This window comes from Dioscorea cayenensis, chromosome 8 (assembly GCF_009730915.1).
Source record: "Dioscorea cayenensis subsp. rotundata cultivar TDr96_F1 chromosome 8, TDr96_F1_v2_PseudoChromosome.rev07_lg8_w22 25.fasta, whole genome shotgun sequence".
NCBI lineage: Eukaryota > Viridiplantae > Streptophyta > Magnoliopsida > Dioscoreales > Dioscoreaceae > Dioscorea > Dioscorea cayenensis.
This window is the reverse complement of record NC_052478.1, coordinates 1,983,471-1,997,016: the sequence shown is the minus strand read 5'-3', so window position 1 is coordinate 1,997,016 and position 13,546 is coordinate 1,983,471. Positions and strand designations below refer to the sequence as shown.

Genomic DNA, 13,546 nt, shown 5'->3' with positions numbered 1-13,546 from the left:
GAAAAGCAAAAATCAAATTGAAACTAAGGTTACAAAATGGAAAGGTACATTGATAAACATCTCATAACCTCATTGATTCCCTCAGTTACATTGATAAACATCTCGTAACCTCATTGATTCCCTCAGTCACATCCGTTCTTTTCTCTAGTAAGCATCTCATATACACACACACAAACTTGTTATTAATTAAAAAAGAAAAATTAAAAATTAAGTTTAAAATATTTTATATTGATAAGTTAATTTCCTTTAGTAATGATTGTGGTTTATCCACTTTTTCAAAAAAACAAAAAAAAATTATAATGAAGTCAAAAATCTGTGACTAGTTGGAAAGGCAAGGCAATTACAATGAATGTCAAAGGCAGAAAGAGCAAGACAAGTGGAGGAAAGTGAGGCCTCAAGAAACAGCAACAGAAGAATGAAATATCAAAGGGTACTTCATAACTTCCTAGAAAACAGGTTGCTTCAGGATTGAAACATACAAAGTATATGCTTATGGCTGGCGAAAATTTTATAACTATACAAAGAACTGGAAAATAAAAGACAAGGATGCTTTAAGAATAGACGCAAAATGCGTACAAGTATACACCGTGATCTTCACATTCAGTTCCAGTATTTTTTTCCTAATGTTATACCTGGTTAGTCCAGTTAGTCTTAGCACACAACTCAATAATTAGGGTTATATTAGTATTTATAATACTCTATTCCTACCTAGTATGTATCACAAACTCCTACGTGGTATATATTACAAAAATATCCCCATACTGTACCATACCGCAAGATATTGTTCCTGCATCGCCCAACCTATCTAATCGTACCTCCAACAAAGGACTGTGGAATCCAAATCTCCTTAGTCAGTACATATAAGCCATATACAACACTTGCACGAACCTATGTATGTAAATCCATATTTATCAAATTAGCTTGTGAATGACTATCAGTCACCTAAATGAAAGAAAATCTTCATTGTTTGTAGATGTGTCGTAAGCTTGTAGCATTGATACACAAATGCAAAATTCAGCCTTTTGTAAGCATTACATTAACACGGTTGATTTCAAATTATTGAACACTTAACAATCAAAGAAATCCAAGATTCAGTTGACCACATATTGAAATTGCTGCAATATGGAAAAGAACAATTACCATTATTTCGATGTATTAAACTTCCGAAGAACACTCCACATAATGGTGGAGATGATAAAGAGAACAACACCAGTAGCAAATCCATACTTCAATCCAAGATTCATAAGCAAATTCACCAACAGCCCGGCAAGAACAACACCAACAAAATTTGCAGTGATTGCAGACCAGAATGACATGTCGAGGACTGAAGCAATGATAGCTCCGGTCCAAGCCCCGGTCCCCGGGAATGGCACTGCCACAAACAGCATCAACCCCAGCCACTGGAACTCCTCCACTGGCCCTGCTTTTTCTCTTGCCCTCTTGACGATGAAGTCCAAAAACTGAGTTGCTGAGGCACTCTTCTGAGACACAAACTCCGCAAATCTCTTCAAATATATGATAATGAATGGCACAGGAACCATATTCCTGCACAATCATCCCACAAAAAAAGCTTGTTTTCATTACTATCTAATGAATTCCTAATAATAACAATAAAACAAGCTTTTTTATTTAATTACAAGGAACTGACCCTAGAATGGAGAAGATGATGAGTAGAAGAGGATTAAACCAACAGGAATGGCACCAGAGAAGCTTGTTCTGATTCCCATCCAGTCACTAATCAAATTCATGGATAAAAGAACTCCCTTTTTTTTTCTTCAAATAGGAAGCAAACCCTTGAATGGAGATGGGAAATAATTAGAAGAGGATTGGAACTATGCCTTTCCAATCAGAAATCAAATGCATTGAATCCAAGAAGTTTGCTGCTTATTGACACTGAATCACTAATCTATTCATGGATAAAAGAAGCATTTTTCTCAATACTAGAAACAAAGCATGGAATGGAGAGGATGGTGAATGGAAGAGCATCAAAGCAAAGAACCAAAATGCCACCAAGGAAGCTTGTTTTTCCATTCCCATTGAAATACTGTTTAAATTCATCGATCAAAAGAAGATTTTTCAGTATAAGAAGCAAACCCCAGAATGGAAAGGATGGTGAGGAGAAGAGGATTGAGATGCATCCAATATCCAACAGGGATGGCACCCCGGAGCTCCAGCACCGGTAGTGTAGCGAGCGTGAAAACAATGGCCTCGTCCGGCCATCCAGACCTTCGCAGCGCCGCCGCAACTTTCAATCCGAGCCCAGAGGCTTTGATTGAATCATCCGCAGCGAGAGAGATCCCGGAAACGAAGAAGCAGAGTACCAATAGCAAAGCAGTGAAAACGATCCTTTTGAGCAAAAATGGAGGGAAGTGCAGTGAACCCGGAGATGAATCAAAGTCTGAAGAGAATGCATTGAATGAATAGCTTGAAGGAGAGCTTGGCGGGGTGTGTGCGCAATGGAGATGTGGCAAGAGGGGCGGAGAATGGGGTTCTCGAAGAGAAAAGATGGCTCCTTGAGGAGCTTGGGAGTGAGGGGAGGTTCCCTCTGGCTCTGAGGAAGCTTATTATCTTTGCAAACGTTGCCGCCATTGGAGACGGAAGGAAGAAGAAGGGAAGAAGAGCGCAAGCTCACATTGGAGGTTGTTTTGCATATACACCCTTGAAAATATTAAAATTGCATTATAATCCTGTGAAGTTGGTAGTAGCTATTTTTATATACGTCCCTGTAAATATTTAAATTTTAGTTATATGCCTTTGATGATGTTATTTGCATGTAAAACCCTTTAAAGTCAACTATGTTATTGCTAAAGTAAAATCCAAACACAATGCAAATAGGCTTTTTAAACATAAGGGGTCTAATTGCAAGAATCTCACTGTGGAATTTTATTTTCAAAATTTTCTTGATGTGGAAAGGTTTGGTGACGGAGAAAAGTGGTTCGTGAGTTCTTGTTCTGAGAGGAAGAGGTTTGGGAGCAATGTTTTTAAAATCTGACCCGGAAGCAAATAGGCCTTAGATTTGGGTCGTGGGTTGTTCGGTCCGACCGGATGACTCATTCCGGTTGAACCGGATGATATCATAAATATATATTTAAAATAATATAAAATTATAAATATTTTTATAAAAAATTAAATAATATATATTGATGGTGAAACATTTTGGCTCATAATTTCCCCTGCATATGATTGTGATCTTGAACTAGTTGTATATGAATTTTTCACTCGAGCATTTATGTTATTTGAAGAAGAAGTAGCAGTGAGTTTACTCTGGCTTGAGAATTTCATTTTATCATCATATATGGATTTCTGGGTTACAAAGAACAAGGATATATATTTGATAATAACCGATATGCTCATATAAAAATCATTAACCATTCTTACTTGAAATTCTCAAACACTAATAAAATCAATTGAATTAATGCACTAATATAAAATCATCACATGATTAATACATAATACACAATATCAAAAACATGAAAAAAAACAAAACACTAGAATACCATCTAGGAGATTGGAATAAGAGTGGAAAAATCTGATTATGAGTATGGAAAGAGCTCCTCCACCTATGAGAATTAAGGAAAGATTGGAAATGAGTAGAGATGAAGGGTTGTTAATGTGTCAAAGACTCAAAAGAACAGGGCTGACTTGGAACTTGGAAGCTTGCAGTCTTGCACAAAGACGTTTTCTTCTCAAGGGGATCAAATGGCTGAATGCGGCATCAAGTAGTTGGGAGTCGGGACAGTGTTTGGAACACTGGGGTCCGGGAGCAAACCTCGCAGGGGAATCAAGGATCGGGTGGCTAAGGGAGGAGTATGTGACTGATAGAAAAATTCCAAAAGGGATCATCAAACTTAAACCTAATTCAGAAAACAGGGTTTTTTTCGGTTCCGGTTCGCCGGTTCTATCCGAGTTTGACCGGTTTCAATTTTGGTCAAAAATCAGTATTAACCCAAACCTGACTGCGATCTGGTTTCCGGTTATTTCGGTCGGACCGGCCGGCCGGTCCGGTTCGGTTTTCAAAACATTGTTTGGGAGGAATTAACAAGGGAAAAGTGGTTTTTTTTAATTATGAATTTTTTTTCTATTCGCGCTAAAATTGATCATTGTTCCTATACAATTCGTGTTCTGCCTGGAATACAATCATAAAGTTAAAAAAATTACTTAAAACTCGAATTTCTAGATCATTCCGGTAGTTCGGAATGAAACAAAGGCCGGTCCGGTTCGGTTTTCAAAACATTGTTTGGGAGGAATTAACAAGGGAAAAGTGGTTTTTTTTAATTATGAATTTTTTTTCTATAATTTAATGGCGAATGAAACAAAGCAATTTGTGTATTGTATTATTTATCTATACAGTCTATCCATTTTGTTTTATTTTATTAATATTTGTGATCATAATCTTTTTTATTGTGAATAAACTAATGCATTATTTAAATACTTTAAAAAATTAAGCTTCCAATTTAAATCTTTAAAAAAAGTTTTGCATGTAAATTAAATATCTTAATTGCGTATCCATTTCTACGGTAGTTTTCTTTTTAACTTTAATATATAAAATTTGTAAAAAAAAATTATAATTATATGGATTCATATTACCTATATATATATATATATATATGAGTTTATTTAGTCTTATAGCAAACTTGGTGGTGGATAGTGTTTTTAGAAAATGAATATTTTATATTTTAAAAAAATTACTATGCATGTGTGGCTTTTTTTAATATTATAAAAAAATAATTACAGAAATGCACATACTATGAAATTAATTACAGAAATATGCATCCAGTGGTGGGGCTCATTTTTTAATTAATTTTTAATCCCATGGAGTCTTCTTCTCCGACCAATTGTCTTCTTCTCCGGCAAAATCCGTGAGCTTGTAATTCTGTTGATTGTGAAGAAGTCAAAATCAAGCGTTCACGCAAGCGAATGCGCATGGCCCACTTCACAAACATGTCCCCATATATACTCCCTCCGTTTTTTTTTAGTTGTCACATTTAATTAATTCACACCGATTAAGAAAAAATTTGATTAAAATTAGTTAATTATCTATATTTTATATAAAAAAATTCATTACTTTCCAAAACTACCCCTATTTAAAACCTACTAGTATAGAATATAATTTAATGCTTAGTTGATTTTGATTTATTGAAAAATGCACAAGTACATTAAATTAAAAGAGTAAATTTGAAAAAAATTATTTAATACTGCACAAAGTTTCTAATGTGACAAATAAAAAGGAATTGAAAAGAGCTCAAAAATGTGACAATTAAAAAGGAATGGAGGGAGTAGTTCTCTTCACAAACACGTCACCAGTATCAGTGACCTCATTGGCATGGAGAAAACACACGCTCGGCATCCCTTCTCCTCAAATCCACCACCATGAAGTCCATCCCTTCCAACTCCCTCACTCTTTCCTCCTCCTCCCAACCACGACCTCGATCGGTGCTACTTCAACGTGCTCCATAGCCTGCTTATACTCAACCCGTGCCCTCTCATCCAACACCATGCACACACACTCCCCACTGGTGTGTGTTAGTTGCAAGCCCGAGACTTGTAGAGACTCTAGCACTCCTTACCTCGACTATGAATTCCGTTCACCAACCACTTGCCATGGCTAAGACCAACTTGGCCACATCCTTGTCCTCTATATGGTATAATACCCTATTTAGTCCCTCTAATATAGTCAATTTGCCCCTTTGATCCCTCTAATATATTTTGTCCCTAGAAGATCACTATATTTTAACATGTTATAAAATATAAGTCCCTTTTAAGAACTTTTTAGGCACAAATTATGTTAAAGGGAAAGATTTACATTTCACAACATAGTAAAATACTGAACCTTATAAAGACAAATTATATTAGAGGGACAAAATGATAAATTGACTATATTAGAGGGACTATCCAGGGCATTACACCTCATCTATATCCCTATGGCTAGTGCCTTCACATCTTCTATGTAGGCCTTGACTACCATCTTTACGGCGACGAGGAGAAGAAAATGATAAGGAAAACTATGGAGACATGTTTGTGAAGTGGGGCCAGGGTCATATGTGATGTGCATATTGGTAAATAAAGTCTAAAATATGTATTTAAATAAATAAAATATAAAAATGCAATATTTAAAAAAAATAGCCTGCATATGTAAAGTAAAAAAAAAAAATCAAACCTCTCTTGAAAAATTTTAAAAATCCAATATAAAAAATCGTTTTATATAAAGGTGTACTCTTATTCAAAAAAAAAAATAAAGGTACACCAAACAAACCTATAGATTATTTCCTTTTTTCCTATCTTTTGATATTTTTTTTTAACTTATATATAGTTTTATATTGGCACCATTTTATTTAAAATATAATTTACTTGAAAAAAAAATTTTAAAAAAACTTTGGGTCCCTCCATTGTAACCCTGAATTCAAAGATAAATATGCCAGAGGAATTTGAGTTTCAATATCAATAACTTTGAATACTTCTTGTAAATCGGGTGAGGCCTCAAATACAATCTTAAACATAAAAAATAAAAAATAAAAAAAAATGCTTGATACTTGTTGTTTTTACTGTGTTGGTATTGATGGATCAATTTTTTTTTTAATACATAGACGACAAGCACTTCTATTTAAGGGTAAGTCAGGAATGTGCACTTGTAGGGAGCAGAGCTCAACACATACCTCGTGCCCTCACCTTGCAAGGGCATGAGATTCGATCTAGGGTCCACCCAAAAACGAATGCCCTATGTAAGGAACTCGGTACCAATTGGTTTTTGATGGATCATTTTCACTTTTTTATTTTTTTATTTTTTTTTAAAAAAAAACATGAATAAATTTCTGATTTATTTAAAAAAACAAGAAAGCAAAACAAACAGACTTCAATAAAGTAGTGGTTTATCCACATTTCTCAAAAAAAAAACAAACAAACAAACAAACAATGCAACAAAAATAAAGTAACAAAAATAACCCAAAAAAACAACTACAAGACAACAGAAAACAAAGACGTAATCATTAGGGTACACAGGGCTTATAGGGTTTTTTTTTTCTCTTCCCTTTTTTTCCCAATTGTTGTTGAACATGTAGGTTGGCACATTTTTTTTTTAGTTCCCCATAGATTGAGAGTTTTTTTTACAATTTTAATGGTGTGATAAGAAGAAAATAGTTAAGTCTCTGTCATGGATATTTCATTGGTGCCCGAAACACGATTTTATATAAGTTTATATTATTTGTGTCTAATATCATGCTATGATATGTGTTTATCTTAATGCACCTATTATCATTTTCCTTTAAATGGTATCAATACAATTAAGCTTATGCTTTTTTTTAATCACATTAAGGGTGACTTTATTCCTGATTCTCTTTTATTTTTTAGCGTGTTTGGTGGTTTATCTTTTTTATTAAAAAAAAAGTTGATTTAAAAGATAATAAAGAATAAAGGTAAGTCATGAGAGAGCAAAATCAACACATGGATTTATTATAAAAATCCAACTCATGGATAGTGGGCATCTCATTCTAAAACAGATGGTACTCCCCACCGGCATTTATGCTTGTTCTCCATATGAATGCATCTATATATTTCCTTGTTCTCTTACAACAATTCATATGAGCTTTAAAAAATAATAATAATAATAATAATAATAATAATAATAATAATAATAATAATAATAATAATAATAAAGATACTAAGTTTAACACTGATAATTAATGGGTGGTCTTTTCTCCAATTGTTCATCTTCTTCCTCTCAACCTCAAGGTTCTCAACCTCAACCGCAACCTACAGCTCAATATCAAGATCAAGATGCCAACTCTTCAGTCCTTATATTTCACTCAAAAGACACTTGGAATTCAAAGTGGCAAACTCTCAAGGCAAGCAACAAGTTGGTACGTAATATGTATCTTCATTCATTTTAGAATTATATTTGATATTTTAATATTTTTTAATAATATAAAAATGTCTTATATTTGGAAATACGTGAATTAATATAATTCATGTTTTTATTGAAATTAGTATTTCATTTCTCTCTTTTAACTCTAGATAATAATGAATTCATACTAATGAACATGGATAATGATAAGGTCGTGATCGATTTCTCGGCGTCTTGGTGCTCGCCTTGCCATTTCATGGAGCCAATATTTAAAGAGTATTCTGAGAATTTCACCGATGTGATCTTTATAAAAATTGATGTTGATGAACTTATGGTATGTATGTTCAGTGATAACTATTTAGTTCTTTGTAGCATCAGTTTAAACTAAATTTTTGTACTTAATTAACATCATTAAGTATTATTATTTTTTGTAATAATTATATATGTAATTATAGGATGTGGCTAGGGAATGGAGTGTGGAGGCTATGCCTACGTTTGTGTTCGTGAAGGAAGGGAAAGAGGTGGATAGGTTGTTGGGTGCTGATAAAGATGGCCTCAAGGAGAGGATTTTGAAATTTAGGGTTTGATTTTATGGTTGTTTTCCTAGCTGTTTTTATAAAAATATAAATAAATCTTTTATGAAACTATATATTTGTCTTTTTATTTCTCCTTAATGTTTAAAAACAAATATAAAAAAAGCCACTCTAGAATGGAGTAATTGGTATTTAATTTTGAATCTTATTAATAACTTTTACTTGTCTATATTTTTCCGAAAAAAATAATAAAAATAAGTTAAATAATAAATAAATTTTTAATTGAGTGTTGGTTGAATATATATATATAAACAATATTTTAGGTAACCTTATATGAATTTATAAAGTGTTAACCTTATATTTTGGCATCATTAATTTAAATATAAAATATTAATTTATAAAGTGCTAACCTTATATGAAAACAAAGATGTAATATAAAGTGAATGCATATTACCACATAAAAATATTTTAGGAGACAAGACCAAAATAAAACTAAATATGTCTTTTATATTTTTTTAAAAAATCACATTATTATTATTATTGTTATTGTTATTATTAACAGTTAATACAATCAACAGCTTATTTTTTTTTATAAACATGTGAATTTAAAAAAAAATCTATTTATGCTAACACTTGCGGGTAATTAAGGCACTTGGTAGTGCATGGGTAAACACGGATTTGAACACCCGTACTTTTGTGATACTGTTCATACAATGTTTATTGGGTTTAGTACTATTATGAGTTATGCATTCACTATTTATTGAGTCCTAGTATGGATCCCTTCTAGGGATGGGGGCGGGGCGAGGCGGGGATGGGGAGTATCTCCCCACTCATTCCCCCATCCCAGACGGGGACCATCCTCACTCCGATTGGGGAATCTGAGAGAAAGAAGCTCCCAACACAATTTCTTTTAAAAAAAAAATTCACTAATCTAATATTTAAATTCATGAACTTAGAATCTTAGATACCAATAAAGATTCATCTTTATTAATAACAAACATGATATTATATTATATATATTTTTTTATTTTTAACAATTTCTTACAAAAGTCCAATAATCAATGGAAAAAATCCATGAAATTAGATATTAATTGAGACTAATCATTACTCATAACAAACATGGTATTATATTATATATATTTATTTTTTTTTATTTCAACATATATATATAATATAACATTTCGGGGCGAGGACTCCGCTGGGTGGAGAGATCACTCCCCGCCCCCACCCCCTGCTACAGTTACTGAGGAATTTTATTCCCGGCCCGGATCCCCGTGAGGGGCGGGGACTCCCTACCCCATGCCCATCCCAAATCTCTTTTGGCTTTTAGGATGAGTCATATTTTTCACCCTTTCAAATGTTGTATGGTAGAAAATTTACCATTATAAAGTTATAGCTCATGATATATTATCTTGAGTGCACATTGGAAGCCTTAATTATCTTGCTTTATTATAAGGTTATGATTTTTGATATATCATCTTTGACGACGATTGTCATCATTATCAAATATAATAATAATAATAATAATCTATTGATCTTCTTGAGCTTGTCTATCAAGCAAAAGCCAAAACTATAGATTAATCCTCAACATTACAATATCTTGCACTTTATAAAAGAGAGGCATTTAGCTTAATATTTTATGCACCGGGGTGCTTTGAAAATATCTTAGAAACCAATTTAATATATAAGAAACAATATTAATAAAAACAATTTCTTAGTTTCATCCACACAATAAACTTGCAAGGTCAACTTGCATTATCAGGAAATTGAAAGTCATTTTCCACATGACAAACAAAAGGCACCCTGTTTTTTCTCATCAATCTTTGAGACCTTTGACATTAAGGCTATTCTAGATGCAAAACTATAAATATCCACCTAATTTGATAGCAAGTCTCTTAACTAAAAATCAATTTATTTATTTATTTATTAACACTATATGACTATTCCAACCATTAAAAATAATAATCTATTAATATTTTAAATTCTAAATCATTTATATTTAATCTTATTAATTAAAAACTAATTTAAGTTGATTAATTCTCATTCAAGAGAATAAATTAATGGAAGAATTAGTCAAGTAAGCGTGTATTCATTCAAATTTTCCAAAGTTGAATAAACCTTTACATTCCAACATTATTGTAATTATTTTTTAATCAAATTATTTACACAAAAATATATATAAATTCTAAAGGCCTTTTGACGAGCAAGCGATAGGTTTTTTTCATTTAAATGAAATATGAGTTAGACTTTCTATCTTCACAAAAATGAGGGTATGTGGATAAAGTCAGACTATCTAGAAGAGTTCTTTATTAATAGTGCTAAGTTTTTAAGGAGGGTTTTCTTATGGGTAAATTCATGCGAGTCCGGCTCAAGTATGAGTGTTTTTTTTATGTCAATATATATATATAATTATATAATTAATTATTTTTTTAATTCCATTTTATTTTCATTCCCTTCTCCTCTAACCTAAACTATTTTATAGTAAAAGCCTCTAAAACCTCTTGCTCTGAATTGTGAAACCAGAAACCATGGGAAACCGTTTCCCCTGCCTCCGTCCCTCCGCCGTTAACGACCAACGGAACTCGCCGCCGAGCTCCTCCCCTTATCGGAGGCGGAGGCGCAAACCCAACCCGAATCCGCATCCGTTATCCCAGGATCCGCCAACCTCCTCCTCCTCCTCCTCCTCTCACTCTGTCCACGTACTTAAGGGCCTCTCTCTCTACAACGCCGCCGCCCGCCTCACCGACGACTACCTCCTCGGCGCCGAGCTCGGCCGAGGAGAGTTCGGCGTCACCTACCTCTGCACTCACCGCACCTCCCGCGAGCTCCTCGCCTGCAAGTCCATCCCCAAGCGCAAGCTCCGCACCGCCATCGACGTCCAGGACGTCCGCCGTGAGGTCGCCATCATGGCCGTCCTCCCCTCCCACCCCAAACCTTGTCCGCCTCCGCGCCGCTTTCGAGGACTCCGACGCCGTCCACCTCGTCATGGAGCTCTGCGAGGGTGGCGAACTCTTCGACCGTATCGTCGCCCGTGGCCATTATAGCGAACGCGCTGCCGTCGAGGTCGCCCGCACCATCGCCGAGGTCGTCCGCACCTGCCACCACTATGGCGTCATCCACCGCGACCTCAAACCGGAGAACTTCTTGTACGCTAACAAGAAGGAGAATTCCCCGGTTAAAAGCTATCGACTTTGGGCTCTCCGTCTTCTTCCGCCCCGGGGAGAGCTTCTCGGAGATCGTCGGCAGCCCGTACTATATGGCGCCGGAGGTTCTCAAAAGGAGCTATGGTCCGGAGATTGATATTTGGAGCGCTGGGGTTATACTCTATATATTGCTGAGTGGCGTGCCACCGTTTTGGGCTGGTGAGAATTCTTGTACCTCAATTGTTTGATGAAATGCCTGAATGGTGAGTTGCTTGTTTGTTTGAGTTGAAAATTTGTAATGGTGATAGAGACGGAGCAGGGGGTGGCTCAGGCGATACTCCGGGGAAGGATAGACTTCGAAAAAGACCCGTGGCCCCATGTTTCCGAGAGCGCCAAGAGCTTGGTCCAGCAGATGCTGGAGCCTAATCCGAAGCTGCGGTTGACTGCTGAACAGGTGCTTGGTGAGTTGGAGTTTACTGTGTTTTTCTATAAATTTTGTTATTGTTCTTGCTCTCCATGAATGTAGAATTGCTATGTTATACTTGCCTCTGCATAAAGATGGCTCTTTTTGCATGTATGTGCCACTATTGAAGTTTGTGGTTATATTAATGAACATATAGATCTCATATGTTTATTTATGTTTGACAAATCATATAACAGTGTTGAAACCTTTGCTTTTGCAGCTTTGCTGTGCTAGTGGTAGTTTTCTTTGTGAAGCAATAATTTCATGTTTTTCTTTTCACCTTTGGCAGAACATCCATGGTTACAGAATGAGAAGAAAGCTCCAAATGTTCCTCTGGGAGATGTTGTGAGGGCAAGGCTCAAACAATTTTCAATGATGAATAGATTAAAAAAGAAGGCAATGAGGGTCAGTAATCTTCATATCTTTTCTTTGCTTCAGTCAAGCAGAGAACCCTGCTATACCCTGTTGTCTATAATCTACTACATTTGGAATGTTCAGGTGATTGCAGATCACTTAATGATCGATGAAGTGGAGGTAATCAGAGAAATGTTCAAATCAATGGATTCTGACGATGATGGAAAGGTAACTTTCGAAGAATTGAAAGCTGGACTTCAGAAGGTTGGTTCCCAGCTGACTGAAATAGAAATGAAGATGTTGATGGAAGCAGTGAGTTCCCTTTTCACTTCCATTCTATTTTTAATCGGTTTGTCTGAAGTTTGCCGAAACTTGATACAATTAATTTTCTTCAGGCTGATGTTGATGGAAATGGCATACTGGATTACGGAGAGTTTGTTGCTATCACCATTCACTTGCAAAAGATGGAAAACGATGAGCATCTTCGTAAAGCTTTCATGTTTTTCGATAAAAATGGAAGCGGATTTATTGAAATCGATGAGTTACGAGAAGCCTTAAGAGACAATACTGGTCATATAGACCCCGAAGTGCTTAACGACATTGTGAAAGAAGTAGATGCAGATAAGGTATACATGTGCACATTCTTTTGTTTCGACAATTTTCCTCAATGTCCTTGTTCTTAATCGACGCACATTTTCAGGATGGGCTTATTAGCTATGAGGACTTCGTCGGAATGATGAAGGCTGGCACTGATTGGAGGAAAGCCTCTCGACAATATTCTCGAGAGAGGTTTAACAGTTTAAGCATCAACCTTATGAAGGATGGCTCACTGTTGATGGGTAATGAAGCTCAACTGAAGAAGTAGTTTTTACAGTTTGTGTTTTTGAGTGAATGAAAGATGAATACATAGTTGTTTTGGTTGCATGCTCTTGCTTGAAAGTAATCTTTGTGAGAGGTGCTTGTTTTGTATTAATTATTAATGTATAGTAATTCATTTTTATTTTTATTTTTATTTTTTTCCTTTCCATGTGCTCAAAATTGTGACTTTTTTTTTTTCTTTTAAAGATTGTGGTGTGATGAAGTTGTATAGAATCATAGATTGCTTGTATGTTTCTATTAGAGGAATGATGCATTTCCTTCTATGTTCTATTTAGTAGAATAATTGTGATAATTATAATTTTTTTCTGAATAAAAAAAATTTTACAAACATTTATTT

The 13,546-nt window shown here is 34.9% G+C and overlaps 3 protein-coding genes across 3 annotated transcripts; 2 read left to right on the top strand and 1 right to left on the bottom strand.

The window, feature by feature from the left end:
• Positions 1–1,108: 1,108 nt before the first annotated feature.
• On the bottom strand, positions 1,109–2,651 carry LOC120266845. The gene is made up of 3 exons (XM_039274496.1): positions 2,633–2,651; positions 2,095–2,560; positions 1,109–1,545 (listed from the first exon to the last, which is right to left on the bottom strand). Exons 1-3 carry the CDS (start codon positions 2,649–2,651, stop codon positions 1,143–1,145), a joined length of 888 nt encoding a protein of 295 aa, XP_039130430.1. The 3' UTR covers positions 1,109–1,142.
• Positions 2,652–7,601: 4,950 nt separating this feature from the next.
• LOC120267674 (thioredoxin H5-like) lies at positions 7,602–8,486 on the top strand. The gene is made up of 3 exons (XM_039275349.1): positions 7,602–7,853; positions 8,049–8,171; positions 8,293–8,486. The coding sequence occupies exons 1-3, from the start codon at positions 7,677–7,679 to the stop codon at positions 8,422–8,424; spliced, it is 432 nt and encodes a 143-aa protein (XP_039131283.1). The 5' UTR covers positions 7,602–7,676; the 3' UTR covers positions 8,425–8,486.
• A 2,358-nt stretch (positions 8,487–10,844) lies between these two features.
• Positions 10,845–13,342, top strand: LOC120267254 (calcium-dependent protein kinase 10-like). Its single transcript, XM_039274937.1, is given in 8 exon segments — positions 10,845–11,297; positions 11,299–11,541; positions 11,543–11,732; positions 11,822–11,974; positions 12,266–12,381; positions 12,475–12,642; positions 12,726–12,956; positions 13,031–13,342. Coding segments are annotated over 8 exon segments (1,665 nt in total). The 5' UTR covers positions 10,845–10,898; the 3' UTR covers positions 13,196–13,342.
• Positions 13,343–13,546: the final 204 nt, after the last annotated feature.